General features: G+C 47.6%; 1 protein-coding gene and 1 pseudogene across 1 annotated transcript in view; both read right to left on the bottom strand.

The window, feature by feature from the left end:
• Window positions 1-25,968, bottom strand: part of DOC2B (double C2 domain beta) — a 126,394-nt gene that overhangs the window by 65,284 nt on the left and 35,142 nt on the right. The window contains exon 3 of the mRNA XM_037880618.2: window positions 8,090-8,164. Within this exon, the coding sequence (XP_037736546.1) occupies window positions 8,090-8,164 (75 nt within the window). The remainder of the gene's footprint in view (window positions 1-8,089; window positions 8,165-25,968) is intronic.
• Window positions 1,970-2,069, bottom strand: LOC114018992 (annotated as a pseudogene).

Raw genomic sequence — 25,968 nt, 5'->3', positions numbered from 1 at the left:
AGCAACCTGACAAACCAAATACAATCTTTCGTTGTCTGGTGTCACTAACAAGGTGCCCCTAAATCTCAGCACACGCTAACGGCTTGTCTACACTTGAAACACTCCAGGGGCACGGCCGCAGCGTAAACACTACCTATACTGACAGGAGGGGTTCTCTCCCGGCACAGATAACCCACCTCCCTGAGAGATGGTAGCTAGGTCACTGGAAGACTTCTTCCTTCACCTAGCGCTGTCTATGCCGGGGGTTAGGAGGACTTAAATATCTCACTTGTTAAGATGACCTAATTTTCTACGTAGACCAGGCCTAAGCAATCGTGGGATGAGACTGCTGACTATACTGCACAGAACCTCACCCATGATTCAGACAGAACCCAGAGGCAGCAAAATCCAACAGGCAGGGGGCTAGGAGAGGAGTCCAGAGACCTGAGCTCTGGTTCTTGCCTTTTCCACAGACTTGCTGTGTGACTTTGGCTAAGTCACTTCCCATCCCCTCCCACCTTCAAGGGTCTTCTTTTGATCCTTCGGCTCCACCTGGAACACAGGGAGGGAATTGATTTATATGAACATCTGAACATTGATTTATATGAACCCTGCAAAACCAATCGTATTTCATGTCACTCAAGCAGAGCTCCCTTTCAGCATAAAATAAAATCAGTGAATCAACTAGTATGGCTGTCAGGTCAGGAGGCAGCTTAGCTCTTCGAAAGGAAGCCCAAGTGAAAACAATCACTGCCTTGCAGGAGATGTTTCCATGGGGGGCAGGAGAGGAATGAAACCCCACAAGACTGCAAAAAGGAATGATCTTTTCCAGCTTCAGCTGAGGTCGATTGTATGCCTTGTTCACCTTAAATGTTTCCCAACTGTGTAAAATAGTTTCAAAATTAGACAGGTCCTCGCAAGAGAGATTTAAGGAGGCACTGACAGCCATTTGTCTTCCTGGCAGAGTTCAGACCGTCTCTCTTTCATTTTATTAGTATCATTATCAACGGCACCAGGCATGTCTGGGAGCCACAGGCCAGGGGGAGGACTGGCTGTAAGTCTCCAGGCTCGCTTGGCACAAGATAAGCTGTTTATTAAGGCCGATTACCAGCGTGTTTTGAAAGATGGAGTAACTCAGTCGCAGGCAGGAATTGCATTAGGACAGAACGGCCAAACAAGCATGGAGGAAAACGCATGCTAAACAGTTCGTGTGTGTGGAATATTTTTGATCTCTGGCTGCTAGTTTGCATCATGCACCTAACAGGCCAGTGATACTGAAGTTCTGCTTCCCCCAACCCTTGGGGGGGTTATTTATCATTTTCAATATATAGGAAAATGCATCTACCATGTCCTCAAGGTGTGGATACAAGAAAAGTAACTCTCTGATCATTCATCAGCTAATGATACAGAAAATCTCCCGGACAAGGCAAGGAACTACACACTTCCTCAGGAAAGCCCTGGGTTAACAGGCCTGACAGCATCCGCTGAAAGTCAGGATTCAGTCAGAGCAAGGGAGGGGAGCAAGGACATGTTCAGCTCCCAATGTCCAGAGAGGAGTGAGTCGAGGGACTGTCAGCTGGAGGGGTGGCCTCCAAGGAGCTAAAACGCACAGTGTTTTATATGGTAGATCAAACATAACATCCTAAATTGTACCCAGCAATTGACTGGGGACCCAAGCATGAAACACAGCCAAGTAAGTTGGCAACACTAACTGAAGCTTCCCATCAGACTCCCAGGAGAAGCGCATTGCAATAACCCACTACAGGAGGAGGTCACGAAGGTTCCCCATACAGAGCATTAACCGTTAGCAAGAGAACAGAACAGACAACTCAAGAAAACTGCATCACTCACAACAGGGAGACAAACCAGCTGTGGAGATTTTATTTGCTTTACAATAACAACAGTGGCCTGCGGTTTGGGGCTTTCCTGGCTATTAATGATCACCTGGGATTAAACTTAAACTCCTCTGCCTGCTTGTTAATTTTCTTGTTTTAATATGGAACACTTCACGAATTTGCGTGTCGTCCTTGTGCAGGGGCCATGCTAATCTTCTCTGTATCGTTCCGATTTTTGATATCCCCCTGCCTGAGCCTGCTCTCCCCTATTTGCACGAGCAGCACCATTCAGTGGGAACACTGGGCGGAAGACGGGAGTGGGAGGGATGGCCCACTCTCAGCCACACTCACTGAAGATGTCAGTATTTATTTCATTTCTCAGAGGCAAACTGAAGGGGTTATTAAAACATGCATGGGCTTCTATCCATCAGTGGAGGAAAGGGCTGGCATTTCACTAGCAACCTGTAGAGGGCCCCATGGGGGGAAGGGGTTGCTGGTGCTGTGCCAGTTTTTCCTAGCGTCACCTGAAACGTAGGTAGGCTGGGACTGAGGCACCGTTCCTGAAGGGCCCTTGAACCTCCAGGCAGAGGGTTCAAGAGAAGCGGCTCCTATTGCTTCACCAGGCCCACCAACACATGGATGCCTGCTGGCTGGGGGAGGGAGGTAGAAGGTTATTTCTTGATCTTGTGGATCATTCTGGGGGTTCCTCCTCCCTCTCCTGTCAATAACGTGACACGTTCTAGCCACACAGATTGACCAGCAGCTCCGCTAGGGCCAATATTCCAGCACCAATCAGCTGACTGGGAGGGAAATGCAACTGATGCCTTTGTATGTAACTTACTGTACAGCATCTCCACACTAGTGCCTGGTGATGAGAGCCGCAATCCAAGAGACTCCTTCCATTGACTTTAGTGGGAGTTGGAATAGGTCCTAGGGTGCGAACCCTTCTCCCACACACCATCCCGTAGCACTGTGGCTCTTCCAACATACTTCACAAACCCAGGCTCTCCCTGGGCAGTGATCCTGGACCTGAGTAAAGCTTACAGGAGGAAATTCAAAAGCAGGCAATGCTCATCCAGGCTTGGGTTTCATTATAAACCTGAAACTTGGGCCTATCTTCCGACGGACAGTGATCAAAGGCTGGCTGTTTCACGTAGTGGAATGGGCACTGCCAGAAACCTGGGGAGAGCCAGCTGATCTGAGTCAGTATATAGTGAATAAATGAGGAGTACTTGTGGCACCTTAGAGACTAACACATTTATTTGGGCATAAGCTTTCGTGGGTTAAAACCCAGTTCATCGGATGCATGCAGTGGAAAATACAGCAGGAAGATATATATACACACAGAGAACATGAAGAAATGGGTGTTGCCATACCAACTGTAATGAGACCAATCAATTAAGGTGGGCTATTATCAGCAGGAGAAAAAAACTTTTGTAGTGATAATCAAGATGTCCCATTTCCAACAGTTGACAAGAAGGTGTGAGTAACGGTACGGGAAAAAATATGCCATCATGTGCCAGCAATGCCCCTCTGCCATGTAGATGGCCAAACCGGACAGTCTCTACGCAAAAGAATAAATGGACACAAATCAGACATCAAGAATTATAACATGCAAAGACCAGTCAGAGAACACTTCAATCTCCCTGTCACTCGATTTCAGACCTAAGTGTCGCAATTCTCCACAAAAAAACATCAAAAACAGACTCCAACGAGAAACTGCAAAATTGGAATTAATTTGCGAACTGGACGCCATTAAATTAGGCTTGAATAAAGACTGGGAGTGGATGGGTCATTACACAAAGTAAAAACTATTTCCCCATGCTAATTATGGTATGGCAACACCCATTTTTTCATGTTCTCTGTATTTTCCACTGCATGTGTCCGATGAAGTGGGTTTTAGCCTACGAAAGCTTACGCCCAAATAAATGTGTTAGTCTCTAAAGTGCCATCCTAGTTTTTTTTGCTGATACAGACTAACACGGCTGCCACCCTGAAACCTGTCACCATGCAAGGCAGTGAATACATGCTGTGCCTTCTCTCCCAAGCACTTACTAAAGACTATACCATCCACAGTTATAGTCAGGCTCCTGCTAGGGCACCTCCGACGCTTAGTTAGCGATCGCTCGGCTAGCTGGCTGGCTTGCCTTGGGAGGTCTGATCTGCTACAGCAAGTTGTCTCAGACTCTCCGCACACCATAACAGAGAAGTTTTCTTGCGTGCCAGCCACAATGGCCTGGCCCCACCTCTTCTCCCATTCTCCATTGCGCAGACCACGCCTCTCTCTGCTACAACCCCACATCACCGCGCAGCTGCTTGCATGGCAGAGTAACATCAGGAGACCTTTCCCATGCCTTTGTGTAGCTTCTTTCAATGCAAGGAGCAGCCAGAGGCAAAGAGGAGCTAGCACCTCACGCCCAGCCAGCTCTGTGCGTCACCAGTGTGGCCCTGTGGCTCTCATTTTGAGAGCTGCTGCACTGGAGGCATTTACCTGCACCCTCCCACTGCAGGAAGAGAAGAGAAAGGGAAAAAGAAAAAGCACACAGGATGGGACAGAACCAGCTAGAGGGGGCATCTGTTTGTAATGAGCTGGGTTTCCAGTGATCCCTTCCCAGGCTCAGGTGCTAAGGAGATGCTTTTTGGATATCAGGTGGTGACGGACACATCACTAGCCCCTGAAGCACAGTGATACTTAGACAACGGATGGCAGCGTTTCCTCCTACAGATGTGGAAGAAGCTGCAAAGAACACAGTAACCAGGAGAGCTGCGGCAGGGTGACAACAGCATGGGCGGTGTGCTAAGCATCAGACCAGCCCTTGAGAGCCAGTGCTGTCATGGTGCCACCACCATCCCCTGACCTGCTGTGAGCCAACACATTACTAATTCATCAAGGAAACCAAGATCAGCAAGAGACGGGGGAAATCTGCCAGTCATCACTCATCACCCAGCAGCTAAAAGGTGCCCCGCTGTTAAGCCCCAGCCCATGACTAATCCTGGTTTGTTTGGTTCATGCCGGGGGTTTCTGGTTCACTTCCCACAGCGGTTGTACAAAAGATTCGGAAGAGGTTTGCTTTATGAAGAGGGGGGGTTCAGGGGGCAAGCCAGCCCACCTAGCAGCATGACAGTTACCCTGCCTGTCTGCACAGGTAGAATCTAACTTAGACATGCCAGGGGTGGTTGGGTGAGGGTAATGGAAGAGGCTCAACTTCCCTTTTCCCCCCACTTTCAAGTTCCTATTTGGGTCACTTTTTCTACTTGCTTCTCCCACCTCCAAAATATAAACACAGCAAGTTTAATTCTGCCCAGTGTCTTTCGTAGCAACTCAGTCTCCCGCAAGTGCAGAAACACAGTTACAGAGCAGGGACTCCTGGTTCTATCTCGGCTCTGCCGCTGACTTCTTGGGTGACCTTGAGCCAGTCACTAGGGGTGGGTTTTAAAAGACTCTGGAGGAAGTTAAGTGCCTACGTCCTATTGACGGGTAATAGAGTTTAGAGGCCTAACACTCAGAGCTTTAGGGCTGAACTTTCTAAACCATCTGTGTGCTTCAGCTACACAATGTGTAAATAGCCATAATGAGGCTTAATCATCTTTGCAAAGCACTTTGAGCTGTGTAGATGAATGGCCCTACATACAGTAAGTGCACAGTACTACTGCACCTTATAAAAACTAGAAATTTTTGGCACATGAATTTTTTGCAGCAAACGGGACACTCAGAATGCAAGTTATTCTAGGTGCAGCTGCGTCGTTTTTAAATTCAGCCATTCTCAAGACCGCTCCATTGCTCCTACTTTGCCCCTGCTACTGAAGAGTAGGAAATGGGATAGGAAAGTATGGAGACTTCCATTTGCTCTTCACTAGCTACAGCAGAAATTCCATCAGTGGGTTTGCAAAAATAAAAGGGACAGATAATATATACTAATGAAAGTGCTCATGGCTTTCCTTATCTTTAATGAAACTGGAAATGCGCCATGGTAAAAACTCCCTCTAACGCCCTGGGAATTATGAATTAATTCAACTGAACTGCAACAAAAATATACCTCCCCAAAAAGGCCTGGCTATTTTGGTGGAAAAGGAGAGCGAGATTAATATTCATTATATATATGCATACAGTATTTAAATTCACCTACCTCATCAGTTACACTGACTTCTCACTACACTGCAGCATCATTAATTACATCGCTCGCCAGCAAATTCAAACCATACATATATGGAAAATTTTCCTTCCAGTCTGTAATCTGTTTTATTATGGACTGCGGAGCTTAAAATGCAAAAGAAGAAGAGAAAGGAGCTGTTTTTCCAGAAACGCCCTTCTGCCTGGCTTGCATAGGCTTTACAACACTTCCACACCCAGCTGCTTTCCAGCGAGCTCCTGAACTCAATCCACTCAGCCCCAGTAGTGAGCTAGAGGAGCTCTGCTGGTCATGCCAGCACTGCATGAGTGAACATGCAACTCTAGGCTCACTGTGGGAAGGATTTTCCGTGCTGAGGGAAGGGAGTCTCTGCAGAGTTGTGAACTATGACAGACATAAGCATCTGTATTAGTGACTTCCCTGGCAGCTTGCTCTACTGTCACTCAGCAGCTCGTTTTCAACAGGCTTCTTACTGGGCCCAGGAAGCTTGTGAGCACTTCCATCACTCAAGATAAGTCAGTCATGGACAATGATTCCATGGAGTGGGTTACTATGCAGGTATAACATCTATGCATCTCACTGGTGACCATCCCAGACCTGGGTGAAATTCAGTGTACTAGGGATCATCTTTAAAGCCCAGCATGTCTGGGACCCCGTTATTAAAGAGTGTGTCTGCGTCTGTTGCAAAAGCCAAGAGCTTTTCGATGGTGGTAGTGGCACAGTCTCATTTAAAGGCCTCCCTCTCCTGTTAGCACTTGCTACTAGAGTTGGTCAAAAACTGGATTTTCTTTCTCTGTGACAAATTTAGAGATTTTGAAAACAAAATTCATCCTGGATCAAGATGAAAGACAAAATTTCTAGTTACTTTAGACTACTAATAGCCTCTCATTAGAGAAAGAAAACCAGATCTGATGACTATATTCCTGTGTAGTACCTCTCTAAACAAAAGCTCACTGGATTATTGTTTTCTTTCAGATATTTACATGGCAAGGATTTGTAAACCTGTTAATACTTTCTAAATAAACAGTCACATCCATTTTTTTCACAAAACAAATTTGCAATTTTGTTTGTTTGTTTGGGGTCAACTCACACACATTGTTTTAAAGGGTCAGAATCAAAACAGACATATAGATATACATAAATAAAGTAAATTTCAAAATGAAAAATAAAAAAGCTTTGTTCTGAAAACATCAACATGGGACACTGACATTTCTGAAATTTTTCCAATTTTTTCCTCTAAACAAGATTTTGTTGAAATCTATAGAATTTTGCAAAAAAAATTGGTTTTTGTCAAAATGACATTTTAAGACAGAAAACTGTTTCGACCAGCTCCACTCGCTACTCAGATTGCCCATGAACTCCAGATCACACTACATTTTTGTGCAGACTTTTGCCCTGACTGTACCTTGTTGCTTATGCCTGGTTCTTTCTTTGATTGGAGAGTTTAGGCCCAGTAGACATTTAGGAGGGATACCCTAAACTCAAATCCGAGCTCTGTAGTTTTTGCTGGATGCTATACTAAGCCCCAAAGGTGAAAATCCTGGAACCATTGAAGTCAATGGCAAAAACTCCCATGCTCAGTCTGCTAGGCCTCTCTGGTTTTTGGAAAGGAGGACGCGTTTGATTGGGTAGCTTTGACTTCAATGGTTCCAGGATATCACCCTTTGTGCTTCTGACAGAGATGCTTGCTAAGATAGTAAATGAAAAAGGTCAATGTACATTTTGAGTGTACACAATTTAATCCGTGCACCCTTTCACCTATGTCTCTCTACTGATACCATTGCTTACACGGTCATTCATCAGTGTGCTAGCTCAGCCCCTCTCTCTTTAAGGAGGGAGACTCTTTGGGGACTCTCTCTTTTGTTGTACGGTACAGCTCCAAGCACGTTGGCAATACTAGAACATGGATGTACTTGCAAATTGTGCATGCCATATTCAAAGGAGGCTTGCTGAAAATCTCCCCCCTAAAATACAGCACATTATTTACATAGCCAACTTGCACTGGAAAATCCCAACCCACAACAGCAGCATTATGTATTGCTATACCTAGTCACTATATGGTATAATTTCACAAGGCAGGCAGAATTGCATAGCTGAACTGTGCACACGACACAGACTTCAGATGGAATTTAAAAAACAACTCACCTTACTAGCGCCCGGGAGTAAGTGCAATTTGACATATGGATCAGCCAAACCATTATGATCCATTGGCTTCAGGCCCTGAAGAGGAGACAAAAAAAGGCAAGAAAGGTTACAAAAATTACAACAGAGGCCAACTCTTTACTAATCCATTTTCTACATCAAGAAATATACCCACCTAACAATTATCTCATTTCCCCAGAACTGGTTGACAGAAATGTATCAATGCCAGGGAACCCAAGCTGTGCAGCAAAAAGCCAGACATTCGGAAGTCGAATGCAGGGTGCAATTCTGAGCAAGAAAGAGCCTCTGGAAGACTTCACTCCCAGTACTTAGCATTGGTTGTATCACATCTCTGCTGTTATTTTAGTAGCCAATCCTGGCACCCAAATCACAATTAATTCAAGAGTTAGGTAACTCAGCTCAGCAATTTTGGAGATAAAATAACAGGGTTCTGCTGTTCCATAATTGCTTATGTGCAAACCCACCTCTGCTGTTGTGGCGGTACTTCAGTGCACACGATGAGGGGCTGATGGCACCTATCTAATCCCCGTTATTAAAGCACCGTGTGAGGAAAGAACAGCCTTCAAACAAGCAGGAAGCTGCTTTCAACCGCCTGATGCTTTATTTGCAGTGAGACCCCGGAGGCAAGAGAGTATGTAAGTAATGAACCTCTCACAGCCCTTACACTGATTATAAGGCTAGAGGGGACCATTGTGATCAGAAAAGCCAGGTCTACACTACAAATCTGGGTTGACACAAGTGATGTTGGCATGAAGCCGCCAGTTAGCACATCGCGTCTGTGCATGCATGCTCGGCTACACAGCACCGATGCAAGGACTCACCAGGAGTGCTCGTGTCAATGTACAGTCCTGTGCACTATGGGTAAGTGTCCCACTGTGTAACCCACCGCCATCCAGTGCGCTGTCTTTTGGGAAGTCTGGCAATGTATGATGGGGCAGAAACAAATTGCTCAGGCCACCTTGACAGCGTGGAGGAAAGATTCAACTATGTACTCAGCAGGAGAGGAATGACAGTTGGATGCACTTTTGGAAGACTGAAGGGACGCTGGTATTATTACTCACAAGGCTGGATCTCACTGAAAAAACATCCCAATGGTTCCAGCTGCCTGCTGTGTCCTGCATAACACCCGTGAAGCAAAATGGGGAGAAGCTGCCACTGGGGTGGAGGGCAAGCTACTGTCTGCTGAACTTGAACGGCTAGACACAAGGGCTATTAGAAGAACTCAGCACGGAGCTATAGAGCTCTGGGAGGCTTTGAAAGAACACTTGGGCAGTGAGCCACAGTCATGCGTTGTGGTGCACTGTGCTCTACCTGGCCCTGCTGTTCTGGAGCCTGTTAGGGATTTTGTGGTGCTTGGTGTACATCTGTGAATATAACACTGTCAGTGCTCTTGTTAATTTTCCGGTGCTTACTGTGCATTGATGACGATTACACTGTGTTTGTTACTGATCCTGTGAGTTGTGTCACACTGTACAGTAACAAATAAGTGGGTGCTTTCAGAACTGCCAGGCACTCCGCAGCGTACGTTGGGAGCTAATAAAGACGACTTATTTTCCAAATAATAGAATTTTATTCAGTAACAAAACCAGCACAAAGAAAAATCTGTGCAATTTAAAGGCAAATACATTAAAAACTTAGTAAATTAATGGAAGAGAATTTAACAAGGGGAAAGAACATTCCTGTCCATTTTACCTACACATCTAGCAACCGTGGGTCTCACAGGTCAGTGTATGTGAAGCAGTGGTTCCCCTTAATGTCCCCTCGGGTGGAGTGGGATGGGCAGGAATTGTGGCCCCTGATGCCATGTGGAAGGTTGAAGGGGGAGTTGAGAGGTGCTACAATGGAGTTCTCCATGGACTGCAAAGGGAGGCGAGCCTGCAATAGCTGAACCTGCAGGACCACAAGAGTCTGCAGCATCTGTGTTTGCTGCTGGAGAAGCCCTATTATGTCCTGGTGCATCTCCCTCTCCTTTTCCTGCCAGAACTTCCTCCTGTCCGCTCTCTCTTCTCCTGGCTATTTGCAATGTCCACCCTTCAGGCCCTTTGCTCATGGTCACACCAGGCACCGCAGCCGCCGAAGAGCACAGGCACCAATCGGCCTCCCTTCAGCCCCTGTGCCAACAGAGGGATGAACAAAGCCCATTATCTCTGACCAGGAGAGAGCATGGGTGCATGCTCCCATGCCGGAAGCCTCACTAGTCCTGACATCAGCAACGCAGCTACCCACGCAGGTTACCTAGGTCCTTCCCTGATACCATGTCCCCTTCCAGGCCTTATAAACCATCCCCGTACATTCCAAGGAGCTTCCCCTCCTGAGATGGAAAGGCCCCATGGAAGCACCGCTCTCAGATTACTTTCTTATGTGGTTTCCCCACTCTGCTCACTTGCCCCAGTCAGGCTCCTTGCTAGGCTGTGCAGCCCAGATGGTCCTGTATTCCCAAAAGCCACCTGGCCATCCAAACAACTACAGAACAGCAAAGGTCAGCAGTGACCTTTGGAAGTACAGAGCAAGCAGATCATGTACATGGGGCAAAACCCCTGACCACCTCCCATACTGCAAACCCCATGGACCCTGTAACAGGCATTTGCTGGAAAGCTGAATATGTGGGTGGGGGCTGGAGCCAGGCGGATGCTGCCAACAGCCCTAGGGACCATCTGAGCATGGTGAGTCCTTCTTTGTTACTTTTCATGAACATTGAAGTGCATGGCTTCTGCCCACACACTAACAGCTTCGGAGGAACTATTTTATACCTGCACACAGCTCAAGGTATTCAACAGGTCACTCTCCTCCCATCATCCAGTCAGGCAGCAGCAACCATACCATGTGACCCAGTAACCCACCAAACCCCCTGCATGACAAAGTATGTATTGTCCAAGTTTAATCAGAGCAAACCACCAGCAGAAACATATTCACATCAACTACTGGTCCAGTGATTGCACACAATGAATAGGTTTGTGGAGATCAAAGCCTGCTTGTGGATAACTCAAAGCGGAAACATTAGGTTAAATCACTGGGATACAATAGAATAATCCACCTAGCTCCATACATTGTGCATGACCTCGGGGTGGAGGGGTCCTTTATTCTCACATATCCTGGATTTGCAGAGCAAGAGTTCTGGCTGTCTCTGGTTTGAGGGTTCTTGCAAGGAGTATGATGCTTCTTGTGGGCTTGGTGCATGCAGACCTCTCTCTACCCTACAGGGAATAAGTTGAAACAGCATTCTGGTCTGCAGAAAAGTGAATTTTGCTTCTAAATCAGAGCCATATAACCGCCAGTTGAAGGGATGAAAATATCATTGGTGAACACAGGCTAAATGGATTTGCTTTAACAATGTTGCATTTCAATTAATCTCCTCAACCCAGCAAGTGAGGAACAAAAGGAAAGAGAACCACTGGAGAAAGGCGATTACATTAGTTATGGAGCCACTGCCTGATAGGCTTCCCAGCTCCGGAGTTAGGCTCATGATACACTACAGAACAGCAGATCTCCTCTATTGTAAAACCTGGGGCCAGATCTTCAGCTAGTACAAACTGGCTTAGCGTCAGTGGCTCTATGCCAATTTATACCAGTCAACGATCTGAGCCTATGGATTCAAGAAGAAAATAACAGATGGCAGCATAGTCTAGTTGGTAGGGCACTGGCTTGGGAATTAGAAGAGCTGGGTTTTCTTCCCCTGTTTCCTCTCCCACCCTATGTCTGTCATGTCTCTTTAGAGAGTGTAAGTGCTTTGGGGAAAGGAATGTCTCTTTGTATAGCTTTGTCTACACACAAACTTGCATCAGTTTAATTTTGGCTTAAGAGTGGCCTACTTTGATTTAGTTTAAACTTGTTCTCTGTCGACTTAAGGAAAAGTCAATTGGGAACAGGTTTAACCTTTAAACTGAGAAAAGCCACTCAAACCAAAATAAGAGCATCCACACAGAGGCTGAACCAATTTAACTAAAATAAGTTTAAATTCACATCTTCGCTTATACCACTGCAACAACTTTCCTGTGTAGACAAGCCGTGTGTGTTTGTGCAGCGCCTAGCACCATGGTGCCCCAATCTCCACTGATAATAATAAAGAATAGGATGGGAGAGACCACGCTGGAGTGGGATAAGATAGGGGAGTCTCCAATCTCTGACAGCACGCGTTACTGGTTCACCTGAAGAAGAGCTCTGTGTAGCTTGAAAGCTTGTCTCTTTCACCTACAGAAGTTGGTCCAATAAAAGGTATTTCCTCTCCCAGTTTGTCACCATTCCACCTGTCAAATGTGAACTCAGCAGAGCAAGACGATGCCATAATCCACCTCGTAAACCAAACTCACCGTTTTCTTCAGCCTCTGACATTACCAAGCAAATTCATGGGGTTATAATTAGGGAGGTATATAAGACTGTTTATTCCAAGCAGATGGCTGCAAGAGAGCCTTGAGCCAGCACTGAGCTTTATTGACAACACACTGTAGCAGACAAGATTCAGAGCTGGGGATGGGGGTGCAGAAGCATTCTCTCTGCAGTATTTTTTCACTGACAGAGAGTAAAGCTTGGGGGGAACTAGAGAGCAACCAGTAGTGCTTGTGATGCATGTGAGCTCAAACCCACAAAGCTGTTACTGTTACACCCAAAGGCCGCAGGTCTAGATACTTTTTGCAAATGATGCCATGATCCAATTTTAGGAATATTTTATGAATATGCATCACCTCATTTGCATTAACCCAACCCACCGTTAACTCCATCAATTCCCATTCTCTTCCCCATCAAATTAAAAAATCCTCCTTCTCAAACCCATAATTCCTGCCCAGCTCGGTTGCCCTCTTTCAGGAGATAGAAGCAGCAGTAGTAAATATTTATTTTGCGGGAGCTTCCGAACACTCCAGTTGGGATCAGGGCCTCAGGGCACGCACAAACACCGGTGTGAGACAATCTCGGTCCTGAAGGATTTGCAATATAAAGCCTAGAAGCAGCTGCTCAGGAGCACAGAAAAGGGAATCCAAATTCAGGAGTTTCTAGGCCAATTTGGAAGACCAACCTACAACAACATACCATAGCTACCCCATGCTGGTTTCAACTTGGATCCTGGTAATTTGCTGAGAATCCAGCTGCAAGAGGAGAGAGAAATGATGGCTTTATCCCTATTCCTCTTGAATGAAGGTGATTGAAATAGAAAATGGCATGAGTGTAGCTCAGTGGGGCCAAGGCCTCCCGGTGCTACTGCAAAACAGGTAATGAAAGCCATAATCTCTTCTCCTTAACCCCATGTCTTAACCAGAGAAGTTCGCTACTTATGCATGAAGTACTGTGCTAATGAAGAGAATGGCCTGATTCTGCCCCCACTTGCCCCGTTAATCGGGAGTTGCTCTGCTGAAGACAATGGAGTTAACTTGGGGATGGAGGCAACATTGGTGTTCATCACCTGACAGCAGTTGCTCCCCCATTTATACTAGCTAATAAAATACACAGGGGTAAGCACCCTCCTTGCACAAATTGTTCCCATCAATCAAGGATCCTAAAGCCTTTCCCAAACACTAAAAGCCCCTGTGAGACTGGGCACAGTATTATCCCTATTTCACAGACTGGCTAATGCAGGGGTAGGCCTAGCTTGACACATGGCTGAGGCTCATTTCTTGGGAGATGGGATTAAGGAGGTAAATGGAGCAGCAAGCTGGAAACAGAATGTCTGTACTAGTGAAGATAAGGGAGGAATCCCCAGGGAACTGTTCACAATGGACAAGAGAAGTCAGGAATGCAAAGATGAGGTAAAGAGTAAGTCGTGCATGGACAGAGCATACTGTACAAGGATTGGTTCCTACAAAGTGATCAAGCCAATCCCAAAACGTGTGATGCAATGTATGGGAAATGCAATGTACTGTGTCAATGTATATAAAGGAAGAGGTCTGCTGTGTAACTTTGAATGTGTGGTATGCCCTATACCCACTGATCAACTCCACCTACCTTGTTGTATGCCAAATAAAGGAACCTGAGCGACGAGACTCAAGTCGGACCAAACTCTTGGGGAACCGAGTGAAAGAGATCTTAGGGGAACCCCAACAGCAGGCACAGAGGGAAGAAGGCATTGCCGAGAACAGAGAACCTGAGCTGTAGCCTGCTGAATTCAGTCAGAGTTTTTCTAGAGACATTACTGGGTTTTGGACAAGCACAAAGTTCAGGAGCTTTGATTCCTGCTGCTTGCCTTTTATCACTAGACAACACGCCCTTCCTGCTCTCAAGGGGGATCCCTAGTACTGATAGTCCCAGCCCTGGGGGCCAACCTTGCTCATAGCCTCCCTCTCTAAGGTGCTTTGCACTTGCCCGTCATGCCAGGCTGCAAATAAAGAAGTAAATGAGTGAATCCCTCATGAAGATAGATGGAGGAAGACAAGCCACTTTGTAATTCACCCACTGATTCATTTCAATTAAATTACCTTCAGAGCAGGCTATTAAGGGCTTTTTAAACAGATGCAGCCAGGAAAGCTGAGTGACAGAGGTTTGGAAAATGGTCAGAAGCTCCTGATGTCATTCCTCTCTCCCTCCCAAACTGCTTGATGTGATTTAGGCACATGGTATGGCTAATTTTAGCATGAAATAGACAAGCCCTTGCTACAGCCCAGTAGCTGCAGTTCATGTCTGCTGTGAGTCCTCTTCCAGCTGGCCTCAAACACCCCCAGCTCCGAAGCTTGGGCTAATGTGCATCCAGCACTAGGATCAGGCAGCACCCACCAGAGGCCTTAGCTCCATCCCCATTCAAGGCTAGATGATTCTGGGCAGCCTCTATGCATGGGGCAGGGGAGAAAGCACAAGGAGTTCCCCCACCTTCCTGTGCCTGGCACAAGGGCTGGCCAGAACCCCACTGGGGAGCACAGGCCCTGCTCCCAGCAAATGCTCCAGTGGCCTGTGTGGAGGTATGTCCATCGCGCACACACCACCCAGCAGGGCCGGCTGCTGTGCTAGGTGAGAACCCAGCCCATCCGCATCCTCACGGCAGAATCTTGCCCTCAGAGACACCCAAAGCAGTGCCACAACGAAAGCTCTCGGGTAACATCCCAGCTCCCGCTGCCCCACCTCTGGAGCAACAAAGCCTTAGAAAAGCTCAAGGTACAGGTTGAGTCCGGAGCTTAGGGCTCTGGACAGGGATCGGCAGATCTGGGGTCAGTTCCTGCTGAAATGCAGCTTGCAATCTGGGCTGCTCAGTTCCCCAAAGTAATTAACGTGAAGCATACCCTAGAGGTGCTTTCGCTCCAACATGAATGTGCCTTGCCCAGCCCTGCATCCCCACAGAGAAGTGCAGACTCAGCTGCAGCCGGATCAGTGTTTAAGCGATACAATCCGATCAGCATAATACCTTCCAATGCAAACGGTGGGTGACGTCACTTGGGTTTGCAGTATCAAAACAGGCTGAGAAAAAGTTAGATGGTAAGGATACTGACTGCCCTCACTGGGAGAGTGGGTCACCAAGGCAGCTTTCACGTCTCGGAATCTGAGTCTCCATGCTGGTTTAGAAGGTCAACACGTGAAAACATGTTTGACCTCCTCCCAGGCCCCTTTGTCATGCATCACAAGGTCAATGCACTATTTGATGTGACTATCGTGACTACTCAGGAAAAAGACGTAGGACAGGAATGGCAGAGGTTGGGGGCTCCAAGTCCGGGTGGATGTCCATCAACAGAGCTGCGTGTGGGGAGCTGTGAGTTGAAATTGAGCAGCATCAGCAGGGCTGTGTAGAGGGAGCCTAGGACCAAAGTATACTAGGACAGAAGAGTTTAGCTGCATACACAAAGCTGGCTGATCACACTCTGCATGGATCTAGGTGATCCTATTTACCCATCTCCTTTTTACACATCAGTGGACAAACTCCTATGGACTTTAATGTAGTTTCCCATTGGCTTCAACAGAAGTTGGATCCACCCCCACTTTCATGAGAACTCAAATCCATTCAAGCCCAGATGAATATAACAATGTGATCTACCATGCTACTTGCCAGGCTGCGAGGAATTCTCCTGAAAAAGATTCATTTTCCAACTGCAAAAAAACACATCACAACTCTCCAGAGATCAACGGCCTCGCTGCATTCTAGCCATTGCCAATTTCTCCCTGCACCCGCAACACGTAGCTCACGGCAGATCAATAGCATTTAATTACCAGCAGCGCTAATCAGCCAGTCTATTAACTGCACGTTAGAACTGTATAGAAATCACAGGAGACAGATCGATTCCACCACCCTTGACACGCACACAAGGTGGTTTCCGGTGAGCACTCTGGGCAGTTAAGAGGCAGCCTAGCAACCACTCTCTCAGAGCCTGAGGGCTCCTGCCATTAGTCAAGTTACCACAACAGTTCCCTAGACTGCCTTAGAGATCTAACCATACTCCTGGCCCTTCCCATCACAGGATTTTACAGCAGTGTAAGGCGGGGGTATGAATTATCACCCGTATAGGTAGGGAAGACATACTAACAATGGAGGCTCAGAGGGATTAAGAGCCTGGTTTCCAGAAGTCCTGGCCTCCCACATAATTCAATGGATGCTAGAGGTGACCAGCAGCTCCACAGAGGAGGCCTTCGGGGGCTTGCCCAAGGTCACTGGGCAAGCCCAGTGTCAGCAGCAGAGCTGAGGATGGGACACAGCGCTCCCAATTCCTAGTCCCCTGCTTTGGCTGCTAGATAATAGGGCTTCCCCTGCATGGACCCCCACCGCCTGACAACATGAAAATGAGAGGCTGCCAGGCTCTAATCATTAGACCATACTCCCTTTGTACAGCCAGCATGGGCTCTACAGTGCTACCAACCCCAGTTCCAAATGTAGTTTTGCACAAGGATGCACTGTGCATTTTAATAAAGGAAACATCCAGCCCCAGAGTCTTACCTTGGGGTGAAATCATCCCTAATTGTTTTCCTGCCTATTTCTCTTCATTTGTAGTGAGTGTCGCCCCTTGCATGTCATTCTGGAGTGAGCATGCTGAGCCTGCAGCTTCCAAAGATGGGAAGTCACCATAATGTGACAAGTTAGGCAAGCCTTGGCTGGGGGCAGTTTCAATATCCCAGGAGTTTGACGTCCAACCAAATGATATTACCAGACTTTTACAGGCCTGCTCAAAATGACTCAGAATTTCACAATTCAGGTCTCTGCACTTCTGAGTTCAAAAGGCTCCCTGCAGCCTCTTGCTCAATGAAATGAGCCAACTTTATACAGCCAAAGTCTGAGCTGGCTGAAAAAAGGATTTTTCCAGCTAACACTGCCTCTTCCCTACAAGCTAGTGCTAAGGCAATTGCCTGATTCACTACAGCTGGGCTCATATGGTCTTTCCTCTATTCAAGGAGAGAGTGCGTTAACCCTTTCCACATCAAACACTGACCGGAGTCTGTACACAGGGGAGCACATTCTGCTCTCATTTACCCAGTGTGAATTCAGAGTGACTCTCACTGAATTTACGCTGGGGTAATTGAAAGTGGAACGGATGAGGAGGCAGCCATGAGAAGATGGATCCTAATGAGATAAAAGTGAATGAATGAAAAACCCTTTGCTGGCACAAACCTTGGCATCTATTTAAGGCAAGTGCAGCTGTTTGGATCCGCTTTTTCTGCTGATGTACGTGTTTCATAAATAAACTTATCTGAAAATATAGGAACAACATTTGGTGCCTCATCAAATGGAACAGTCCCATCGGCTTAAGCAAACAACAGTAACCCTACTGAGCATTGAGAAAAAGCTGGATAATTTTTATAACCATCAAGAACATCTGTGGCTATGCATGCTAAGATAAGGCTCATCATCAGAGCTCGTGCTTCAGGGTGTGAGCTGCTGGGCTGCAAAGATCAGAAGGAATTCAATCTCTTCTCCAGCATGGCAGAAATAACAAGGTTCACAATAGGGATGAATGGGTCTCCCTCTGAAGCATCAAGACAGTGACCACTGTCCTGGAGGAGAAACAAGACTAGAAAGGCCAACACTTAGGAAAAAATTCTATGGCATTTAATAGCAATGAAACCAATAGGGTTGTATAGAATTTAACATAGAACTATACCCTTTCTACTGAGACACCCAAAAGAATTTCTATAGCAGGGGTATAATTCTCTGTTATATTCTACAGCAGGGGTTGGCAACTTTTCAGAGGTGATGTGCCGGGTCTTCATTTATTCACTCTAATTTAAGGTTTCGCGTGCCAGTAATACATTTTAACATTTTTAGAAGGTCTCTTTCTATAAGTCTACACTATATAACTAAACTATTGTTGTATGTAAAGTAAATAAGGTTTTTAAAATGTTTAAGCAGCTTCATTTAAAATTAAATTAGAATGCAGAGCCCCCTGGAGTGCTGGTGAGTGACTCATCCTCTAAAATCAGACAGACAGATCTGGACTGAGAGCATTCCTTGCTCTCTCGACCCAGATCTTTTACTACTTCCATCCTCCAACGCCCTCTGCTAATACATTCGGAATCATGCTCAGCTCTCAGAAAGTGCTTTGCATTTTCAAAGCTCTTTTACAAACTGGAATTCCTTTGCACAAAATCCGCGCGAGGTGGGTGTGTGCTGTTCTCCCCATTCAATAGCTGGGGAAACTGAGGCATGGAGATGGGAAGGCTCAACTGTTTGGGACCCAAGTCCACAATTAGGCATGTAAAGAACAGGCCTAATTTCCAAAGGAACTGAGGACCCCCAGCTTCCCATAGTACACAGCAGCTCTGAAAAATCAAGCCACCCATTATGGATTTAGGAACCCAACTTTAGGCACCTAAAGTGACACTGCAAATCAGCGACAAGAGCAGGAGTGGAAGAGAGGAGTTCCTGAATCCAAGACATGCTGCTTCTCCTGACTAGACACCCATTCTTCACCGCCTGGAAGTGCTAGAGTTTGGATCCTTGCAGAGAGCCAAAGGGGCAGACCCGATGCAGGAGAGAAGGGGAAATCCATCTACCAAGGCTGTCCAGATGGCATCAAAGGGCCTAATTCACCACTGCCATAGGTTCCCTTCTCCCACCCTTCTTGTCTGTTTAGCCTGTTAGCAGTTTGGGGCAGGAACTGTCTCATACTATGTGTGTATGCTGCATCTAGCACAATGGGGCCAAGATCTGAGCTGGGCCCCAACAGCTACCATAATGCATGTAACCCTAATGGCAACACTGCGCTATTTGAGCTTCTTCAATATTCAAATCTGCAAAACGCATTTCAGTTCTAATAATCTAAAACATCTGCAGTAAAAAATGGTGACCTACCTTTTGTAACTGCTGTTCTTCGAGATGCATTGCTCATGTCCATTCCCTTCTAGGTGCGTGCGCGCCCACATGCACGGTCGGCGACTATTTTTGCCTTAAGGATGGTGTCCTGGCCGTGGGAGTGAAGATGCGCCAGATCCTTGAGAAACCTGACTGCCATGTCCTGAGTGAAAGCCAACCCCCCCTCCCCCGAAGCAGAAGATGGAAGGCCAAAATGGTGGCCAAGTGGACCTTAATAGAGACAGATCCTGGAGCTTGAAATGCAGAAGGTAGTCCAGGATTGACTGCAGTGAGGCCCGCACAGGCTGAATATCTTGGTCCACGGTCCAGCACATAAACTGCTTCCACATGGCCATGTAGGTCGCCCTGGAGGAGGGCTTTTTGCTCCCCAACAGGACTTGTTGGGCATGGGCCGAGCATTCCTGTTCCTCCGCATTCAACCATGCAGCAACCAAGCCATCAGGTGCAACACTGCCAGATTTGAGTGCAGAAGGCTGCCCTGGTTCTGAGACAGCAGGTCTGGCCAGAACTGTAGAGTGCAACTCGAAGATATTATGTCAAGCACCCATCGGTCCAAAGTTACTTGTGAATATGCCGACCAAAAGGGGAGCAGTTGATTGAGGAAAAAACAGGAGGATGGATCCTGGAATGTGATGGGAGTGTAACCTCAAAATGCTGGAGATGGTTTGTCTGAGGTGGCCAGGGAGGAGTAGTGGGAATATGGAACAGGCAACATGGGCACACCTCAAGGTTCCAAAAGGCCATTGAGCAGGCCACTGGCCCTGCTTCCACACTGATGCCGTGGTGGATGCTGGGCCGGTTTCTGGGGCCAATGGGGATCCTCTTCTCAGCGAGGGGCTGAACTCTGGCTCCGACTCGAACCATTCCCCTTCCGGTGACCAAGGCGGGGCTGTGGAAGACTGAGTCTGCAGGAGGACCTTTGTCAGAGACCAATGCCTAGGGGGCAGAGAGGGGCGTCTGTCCAACAAGTGGTACCGGAGCAGTGGAGACCAGTGCCGCAACAGCAAGACCGACACCTGGGAGATTGTCTAGGCGATAGGGACCTACACCGGGGGGATCTCTGTCAAGATGCTGGCTGGTACCGAGAATATGGAGACTGGTGCCTCAATTCCAGTGTTCCATGCCTCGTGGAAGGACAGCGTGGTGCCGGACACCTGGGTCTTCTGGCCAGAGACCAAGGTTGTGGGGATGGGGACATATGTCTGTGATCCGGGAACTGATGGTGCTTCACCGCTCTCTGGGGGAGGGGTCCCATGGCTGGCGGTACCAGCAAGCCCATGAGGTTGTTGGCCGCCTGGGCAGCTTTGGGTGTTGAAGGTCCCAATAGCAGCCAGGGTCCCCTGCCACTCCCAGGAGTCGGATCCCTCACTGGGCTAGGGGGTCCGACTGTAGCAGTACCGCCTTGTAGCTCCGGGGCAGGTGGGTGCCCTGAGCTAGGTCCTTTGCCCTTGAGCCCCCTTCCCCTCCTAAAACACCACTGGGGAGCCTCTTCTTTTCCAGCTTTTTGGGCACTGGTGAGGGGGAACGGTGCCAGACAGAGCCTGGTGCCGGCAGGGAGCGCTGCACCAACGCCAAGGTGCTAGGAGTGAAGTCCAATCAAGAGGGCTCTGACGCTGGGTGGAGTGCAGCCTCCATGAAGAGGTCCTTCAAGAGGATATCCCGCTCCTTCTGAGTTCTGGGACAGTTCTTGCAAATTCTGTACTTGTCCTTTATTTGGGATTCCCCCAAGCACTTCAAACAGCTGCTGTTAGAGGCAGTCTCTAACAGCCATCAGCCTGTTGCATGAAGAACATGGTTTGAAGCCCGGGAACGGGGCATGCCCCCTCCAGGGCAAAGTCCAGCCCCGACTGTAACAATTAAACTAACAACAAACATTGAACTAAATGGCTAACTAAGTACCTAAGAACTATATACAAAGAGAATAACAATGGGCTGTTAAGAACTGCTAATGTTCTTGCAATGCAAGACAAGGCTCTCTGACCAGCTGTCATGGGAGGGGATAAGAAGGAACGGAGAGCGCATAGGGCCGGCAGCTCCTAATATACCACCAACGCATGATTGTGGCAGTCCAGAGGGTGCCACTGCTGAGACAAACACTGACGACTGTGCACGTGGGCGCGCACACACTTAGAATGGAACAGCCATGAGCAACGCATCTCGACCAAGGACAAAGGTAATGGAATTATGATTTTTATCATGACTGTGTCCCAAGACCATATTCCAGACTGACAGACAACTCCTACCCACTGTTGTCTGAGAATTGGACCTTCATGTTTCTGCTAGTTTTATTTTTCTATCTCCTTTTAAAAACAATTTTCTAGGGCCCCAATCATGCAACGGGATCCACACAGGGACCCCATTGTGCTAGGTGGTGACACACACAGAACAAAAAGACACACTCGCTCAAAGAGCTAACAATCTAAGTAGAATTGCAGGATCATGGCCTAATTCCTTTAATGCTCACAATTTATATTGAGGTTACACCTATAAAGAGCTGAGAAAGTGTTAATAAACAATTGCTAGACATTACAAGCATGTTACAGACCTGAACAGTCTGTATTCCAGCTGGCTGGAAGACATCTGTAGAAAGTATTCTAGATGTTTAGACTCTTGGATTCTATGTCAGTTGATTAACTATTTAATTAAACAGCTATTAATCATTTATTAATCCTTTATAAACTATTCATAACTGTGCTCTCAATACAAAGCACAACCTGCTGAAGTCAACTCTCTAATTCATTCTGGCAACTTTTTGCCAGACACTAAGGAGAGACTGGTCTGTGCAGAGGTCAGCTCCCTGAGCTGGAACTTCTGGAGGAAAAGAGCTTGGTGAAAGCTTGTATGGTCCCGTGAGGCCCGCTTCAGTCAGTGGGGGTTGCATGCGGCAGCGTGGCGCTTCCTGCAGGATTGGGGCATCAGGGAGAGCAATGCCAGATGGAACGGCAGTGTTTATCGGGTTTTCATTTCACTTTCTGCCCAACCCCTCCGCCCCATGCTCTAGTAAATTCCATCTAGCCCACAGGCCATTTTGGGAAACGATACCACTCAAAAGCGCTTTTTATTTATTTTGTTTTTTAAAATGCTCAAGCAGTGCCCGGGTATCTATCTATCTATTCACATTTCCAGTAGCTCCTACAGATGAGTCACTTCCCCCTCTGTCCTTTACTTCTCCTGCCTGTATAATGGGGACAGTGACACTTGGCTGTTCTATGCAAAACAAGCGGAGCTCTCGAGTTGGAAGGCTCTGTGTAAGAGTTGAGCGTTTTTACCATCTAATTGCCAATAACAATGACGCTTGGCCACCAAGCGGCACTTTTCAGCCATCCGTCTCAAGACGCTTTTGCAAAGACCAGTTGGTATCGTTATGAATCTCACTTTGCAGATGGAGAAACTGAGCCGCCCGCAGAAGAAGTGACTTGCCCAAGACACAGGCCAGAAGGCAGGGGTGGAGCATGGAGGAAGAGAGACTCTTAGTCCAGCCAGAGCTGCCTCCCGAGAGGCACATTCTGTATGACTGAGAACACAACAGGCCTGATTCACAGTTACTCGCGTCCTGAGCTGGTGGAAGGGATGGAATGGGAGGACTTTAAGCCACCTGCGCACTCCGACAATTCAGGACCCATGAAGGACCCTGCCGAGCTTCCACTGTAAATTAAGCAGCTTCAGGACTCTTAGCATCTAAGCATGCCCTAGTCCTGCCTAACTCCCAGAAAACCCTTCCTCCACCTCTCCACTTGCCCAAACCTCCCATTTATCTAACTCACGGCACGTTTACATTGGGAACCCCTGGAAATCAGTAGTGCCTTTTCTTGAATGCCTGGAAAGCACCGAGCATCCTGATGGTCCCGCTGTCAATAAATAATAACAAAGCAAGCCCCCTAACCTGTACCAGGAAATGTACCACAGAACACATGCACTGTGCTGGCTGAATGGCCTAACCTTCCAATGAGTTCAATGGACAAAGGCTGCAGAGGAAAGAACTGCCAGCAGTAGGGTTCAATACATCTCAAGTTATTTGATTCAACCTGCAGTAAATGCAGGCCAGGACCTCCTAGCCCCAGCGAGGAGCGGTTATCAGGACACAGGAGATACTCATAAGCAGATATAAAACAGCAGAAGATCAAAATAAATAGACAATAGCAGGAGCAGATCAAAGGGGAAGGAGTTTTTATCTAAGAGGGGGTGGGACATGTTCCAAGAGCGGATGAAATACTGAAGGCTTCTAAATGCTGACTGTAAAAGCAGAGATGTAGCCTCAAGGATGTGTCGTGCTGGAGAGACAACAAACTAGACTCGTCCCTGGTGGAGCCTCCATTGAAGCCAATGGACATACATGGAGTTGTCCCAACAATCTCCCTGGCCAAAGGTGGTATTACTATTCATTTGTATTGCGGTAGTGCCCAGATGCCAGGCGCTGTACAAACACAAATCATCCGAATGGTTCCCTCCTTATCGACTTACCCGTTCCTCCCCTGCCCCCAATTCTCTCACAATCTGTCTAGATTTGATCACACTCGAAGGCAAAACCTTTAACAGCACTTCCCAAATGCATGGAGTATGTGACAGTCAGCTGTGCTGATGATGTATTGAGATAGCAGATGTAAAAGCAGTGAGGTCACTGGGATGTGAGTTGAATGATGCTGGGGGTACACACTGCTTTTGGATATGCACTGGAGATGGAAATGGAAGCCTGAGGGCATGCTGGAATTCATACTTGACAGCACTGCAGGCTCTTGGAAGGTGCCAAGAATGCAAGAGTCTTGCCACGTAACCACTTACTTCCAGGACTTAAAGGCTTGGGAAGAATGGGGTGTGTCCTGCTGAAGCCTTAACTGTTACCAAGTGCAGCATGTGTTTGTTAACCCTGTACATCTCAGCACAGCTAATACTCAGCCTCCCTCCCTCTCTGTGCAGGAAGACTAGCGTATACGTATTAGTGCCACAGACAGGAGCCTGTAATAGGCTTCAGCAGCTTTGGCAGTCAAGAGAATGCTCCTTTCCATTAGCTTTATCCAAGCCAAGCTTTAACGTGAAGGTTCTCCCAATATCTACACACAGTCACACTGGGTCAATCCAGCAAACTGCATCTGTAATGCTATCAGAGCAATTCATTACCGAATACCACTCACACCTTTCAACTGGATTAGCAAGGCTCTGGGTGCAGCTCAACTAAATTACAGCTCTAAGTCTACATCTAGTTTTACATCTCTGCATCTACATAAAAGCTACATCTAGGAGATGGGGGTCCTGATCCTTACCTTTCTGTGAGTGAGTTTTGGCAGCTTTCCCCAGCCAAGAGATGAAATGAGAGCGGATGGATGGCACAACAAATAAAACAGAAAAGTGGAGAGAGTGAGAGAAGGATAGAAATAAACAGAACAGTAACGTTTGAATGTCATGGCACAAACAGGCTGAGTTTTAAAGTGATTTCCCAGGATCAAGAGGCCTGTTCCCACCATTCACAGTGCTGTACAGCACCAAACGCAACAGGGCCCCAATCTTGACTGAGGCTGCCAGCAGCGACTGCAGTACAAATAAGGATGCACGGGCATCCCTCATGTTAATCAGAACAGGAGCTCCCCACAGCATAGCAAGGGAGGGAGGAGAATAATAGGAGAGGAGAATCTGCAACCCTTACTCTGGTGGAGCAGTGCTTATGTCTGGGAGTCGTCCCAGGATGCCCAGCAGGGTATCTGCAATTCACTGAGCAGGCAGCTGGGACATCTCCCCAGCTATAGCCATTGGGAAAGACCATCATTCCTCCCTGGGTCCATGAATGGAGGCACTGAGAGTGGGAGCCCTTCTACGGCTGGGGATCTGGCCTCTTTCACTGCCTGTATAGTTACTGGGCCTTCCCTGCCAATGCACCCCCCCGCCCCAAGCCTGAATTTCACAGGATGGCACTAGGCCTCCTGTATTAAAGGAGACAGAACAAAGAGACAATCCCTGCCCCACAGAGCTTACACGTCACCCACAACACCTGAATCCTTTCAGGCAACCCACAGCAAGACGCCTTCCCTGCACAGGGGTCAAAGGATGGCACCTCCCCCAACCCTCCTGTTAATCCTGGTGTTCTGATGACTGCTTCAATCTCACTTCCTAAGGACCTAGTGTCGTGCATGCAGAGAGCAAAGGAGGGTGTGGAAGGGGGAAGCATGAATCCACTCTAAGGGAGCAGGAGGATACGGCTAGTTATCTGGAAATGAGTCAAAGCTATTTCTGACCCAGCCACAGGAGTAAGGGGCTGGAAACAGAAGCATCAGGCTACATAGGAAAGGCTCCTCCCAGGAGATCACTGACCAACCCACCCAGACACTTGGGGCTTTTCAAAGTCCCTGGACAACTGGTTCTCAAGAAAATGTCAGCCCAGACCACGGTACTCTGTGCAGTTTGGATCAGCTGTCAATCAGCATTCGGATATGGGGGTGCTTATTCAGAGTGAACCTCTTGCCCCTCACTAGCCCAAACATACAGGATCAACCAGAGGGGCAAAACGGCAGCTTCAAGGCTTCATCTCTCGAAGGGAGCTCCCTCAGGTGAGACCCCAGGCCCACCCCCCTCAGGTGGGATGCCAAGAGCAGCTGCAGCAGCTCCAGACCAGTAGAGTTATTGAAACTTGGCTTCCCGAGAGCCCCTGACTGCAGGTAATTTGATG

The sequence above is a fragment of the Chelonia mydas genome, chromosome 17, assembly GCF_015237465.2.
Source record: "Chelonia mydas isolate rCheMyd1 chromosome 17, rCheMyd1.pri.v2, whole genome shotgun sequence".
Taxonomy (NCBI): domain Eukaryota; kingdom Metazoa; phylum Chordata; order Testudines; family Cheloniidae; genus Chelonia; species Chelonia mydas.
Note: the sequence above shows the minus strand (reverse complement) of the source record. Positions and strands in the feature narration are given on the sequence as shown.